General features: G+C 36.7%; 1 protein-coding gene across 1 annotated transcript in view; it reads right to left on the bottom strand.

The window, feature by feature from the left end:
* The window catches only part of FSD1L (fibronectin type III and SPRY domain containing 1 like), a 143412-nt gene that overhangs the window by 55706 nt on the left and 83916 nt on the right, over window positions 1-3790 (bottom strand). The window contains exons 2-3 of the mRNA XM_042782684.1: window positions 3495-3590; window positions 701-832 (exon numbers count right to left, since the gene is read on the bottom strand). Of these exons, the coding sequence (XP_042638618.1) occupies window positions 701-832; window positions 3495-3590 (228 nt within the window). The remainder of the gene's footprint in view (window positions 1-700; window positions 833-3494; window positions 3591-3790) is intronic.

Raw genomic sequence — 3790 nt, 5'->3', positions numbered from 1 at the left:
AAGAACAAAAAGTAGGAAAAGAGATATGACTCCCACCACTTTGGTAGCAGAACTGAAATAGATGGTAGGGGCTGGGCCGACAGAAATGTTGACTAGTGGCAAAGGAGGACAGTAGAAGTTGCTTAGGTAAAGTATGGGGAGGGTGAAAGGGAGGTTAGTGATTAAGCAAATGAAAGCATAAAGCGTATTCCCACCTAATTCTGAGAAGAAGGACCTAGAGCCAACAGAAAAGAACAGAAATCTACACAGGATGAGTCCATGCATTAGGGCTTCAGAGGATGCCAAGCGTTCCTTTCCTCTTCAATCTTGTTTGTCCCTTATTTATTACATATATTGAAATTTATAGATACTTTATGACTAAATTAATATTCTTTGAATGATTTAACTAATACTGACCATCTCCTCCCTCCCCGCCCCCATAAACAACAAACCCTCAACCTGGGAAGTACACACAGACTTGAAAGGGATTTGACTCTTGGGAACTATGTTTACACACTGTGTGAAACAGAGAAAGAGAGCATCTGAAGTCGTCCATATGTCTCAGATTCGCAAAGGTATCTATGACCAGAACAAAATTAACAACTACTTCTCTACAAGACTGTGGTATATTTACAGACAGAAATCCATGAATTGTTACTTTCAATAACACCAGGATTAAATATACTAAAATATTCATATTTCACTAGTGATCTGATCTCACCTGTAACTCTTGGGATTTACGAGCTTGTTCCTGCTTGATACTGCTAATCATACTCTCCTTCATCTCATCCAATATAGAGTACAGACTATCAAATTCTTCATCTAACTCTGAAAGTATGTTAGAAGAATTTTCCTGTTAAACAAACAGAACAAAACAATGATTTTACTGAAGAGCTATGCAATATTTTTAAAAATAAAATGAAGGATATATTTATCAAAGGAGAGAACAGATTCATTATAAACTACCTGTTAAGGGTTGACTGTGTCCCTCAAAAAGATACATTCAAGTTCTAACTAACCTTCAATACCTCTGAATGTGACTTTATTTGGAAATATGAGTACCCGCAGATTTAAATAGTTAACATGCGGTCACACTGGAGTACAGCAGGCCCTAATTGAGTGTGAACTGGGATCTTACAAAGAGAAGACACACAAACACACAGAGCGGAGGAGGCCATGTAAAGAGAGAGGCAGAGTGACGCTATGCTGCCACTAACCAAGGAGCGCCTGAGGCTACCAGAGGCTAGAAAAGACAAGGGAGGATTATCCCCTGGAGTTTTCTGAGAAAGACCCTGACAACATCCTGTTTTTGGACTTCTCGCTTCCAGACTATGCAAGAACATATTTCTGTTGTTTTATGGCATCAGTCTGTTATGGCAGCCCTAGGAAACTAATATACTACCTTAGTGTAATATTATAAAAAACAAATTCTAATGTTTGATTTTAAGAACAGATCAGTCTAAGAAGCCAGCTGCTAATGCTAACAGTACTATTTCAGCTATGTGGCCTTTATGGACTAGCCCATATTCTCTTCACTTTTCATACTGCTGTTTCCACAGGAAATGTGAAAGGCTGTTTGAGGGTTGCCAACTTCGCCTACACCCTCTTAACCTTTGTTGTGGATCAGAGTCACCACTGAAGCATTTTAATAAAATACTGCAGAGATGTTGACTCAGTAACTCTGGGAACAGTCTGGGCACATAAGATGGGACTGATTTTGTGTAATTTTAAAAATCTTCAACCTTCTCTAAAACACAGCATTTACATAAAATATACAGAACTTAAAAGACTAAGCAACTCCTTATTGACCCTAAGAGATTTATCAAATACTGAATTTTAGTGCTGGAAGGAGCCTCAGAAATCACCTAATGACTGAAATTTCTTGTCAAATTTTATAAACCAAAATACAGGTAAGTTAAGTGACTTGCCCAGAGTCATACAACCAGTGACTAGTAGCAAAATCAATAATGTATTTTAAGTCTCTTGACTTCCCAGGGTTCCCACTGCCTCACTAAGAAAGATGTTATTTCAACAAGAAATAACTTAAAATATTAGTGAAATCCCTAGATGAGCAATATCCACTTTTGCAACAATCATGGACAAAAGAAATTCTCTTAAGGTATTTTTCAATTTAGTTGAATCATTTAATCAAGAGAAGCAAACTGGCATGGACTAAGATAACTGACACGTACAATCCACTGTAATAGTGTATGTCCCAACTTTTGGTCATAATATTTATAAAAATTCAGGCACGGTATCACTGGAATCTCACCAAAAGCCAATCACTTTATTAGCTTATTTACAGTGTTAAGAACAAACTGTAAGAAAAATGTAACATGCCATCTAGAAGGCAGAAGACCTAAGGCTTAATTCCCTATTAACTACTTAGTAACTGTGTGACCTTAGACAAGTCACTTAAACTCCTGGACCTCAGTTTTCCTTCACTGCTCTCTTCTCAGTCACCAGTTGGCACATTCTTAATGTCTCTTGCCTTCCACCTCTCATTCCCCATGTTCAGTGACAAGAGCATACCTTAATTTCCCTCTACTTCTTTTTGGAATCTAAGATAGAGTTCTCATAATTTAGCAAATGGATAAGGAGTTTAGGTAAGTACTACCTTAAGGTCTCTTTCCAGATGTCAAATGCAATGATTCTCTTCTTGGTAGATCAAGAGTTTCAGAACTACTTTGCTAATTTAAAGAAGGTAGATTCACCAAATTCTCCAATGAAACAGCTGAACATTTCAAATAACTTCATTTATAGCAAATTGAAAATTAAAGGAACTATAAAGACCAGAAAGGCCAACAAACAGACAATTACTAAGTTACAACAAAGAATCAAACAAACATGTTTCTTATTATGCAGTTAAAAGGATCCACTGTCTACAAGTGTCTTAGGAATCTTCTAGGCTTATCTCACAAAGGAAGTAGCCCTTAATTTCACTGAGGCACATTCATGAGAAAGCACCTTTCCCGAGGCCCCTTTCACCATCAACCTCTGACCTCTTACAATACGGATTACCTGCTCAACCAGAGAGCAGTTCCTCAAATAGCTCTCTCCCTCCTCACGGGCCACTTTAGTTTGTACTTTTATGTTCACAGACGTCTAGTACTAAACTTAGGCTTCTTACCATCAACATTTTTATTCTATCATTTATTGTAAAAGAAATAGTTTATTTCCCAGTACTTCAGAAAGACACAATTTGTTCTTAATTTTTAAAAAACAAAGCCAAACATCAAACGGGTAAGAAAGGCGAGCACTAGACTACTTCCTAGCAAGCACTATTCCAGAGTCTTCCTTCTTCCTTCTATACGATCTTTCCAAACAGTATCTCTCAATGATCGCAAAGAGAGCATTTTACCTTAAAAACCCTGCTCTCCAACCCTGTCCCCTTCCCCATGCGTTTATAATCTAGACTTAACGGAATGTATTTATACACTTCTGATTTGACCCAACAATCATGCATTGTGACATATTTACACAAATTCTTTAATAAAGGATTCATGGATTCATACCTGAACTCCTTTTAATGTATGATTCAGTGTATCAATAAAGTTCTGAATTTCATCATTTTTATTTGCCAGAGTTGAAATAATCCTCTGCAGAGCTTCCTAGGATTAAAAGAAAATAATCAAAGCATCATATTCTGGGTAAAGGGAATTATAACCCTAATTAACAATCACTCGTTAAACATTTTACTGAGTATGGTGTATGGTAAGTAGAATTAACTGTAAAGCTTTTCAATGTTCAAAATTTCCAAGAGTCTATAATTACAAAAGATGGGATATGTACTTGTACTTTCTTTTTTTCG

The sequence above is a fragment of the Orycteropus afer genome, unplaced genomic scaffold (assembly GCF_000298275.1).
Source record: "Orycteropus afer afer isolate SDZICR_OR568_19922 unplaced genomic scaffold, OryAfe1.0 scaffold00410, whole genome shotgun sequence".
Classification (NCBI taxonomy): Eukaryota; Metazoa; Chordata; class Mammalia; order Tubulidentata; family Orycteropodidae; genus Orycteropus; species Orycteropus afer.
The sequence above is the reverse complement of the archived record's forward strand: the minus strand, read 5'-3'. Positions and strand labels throughout refer to the sequence as shown.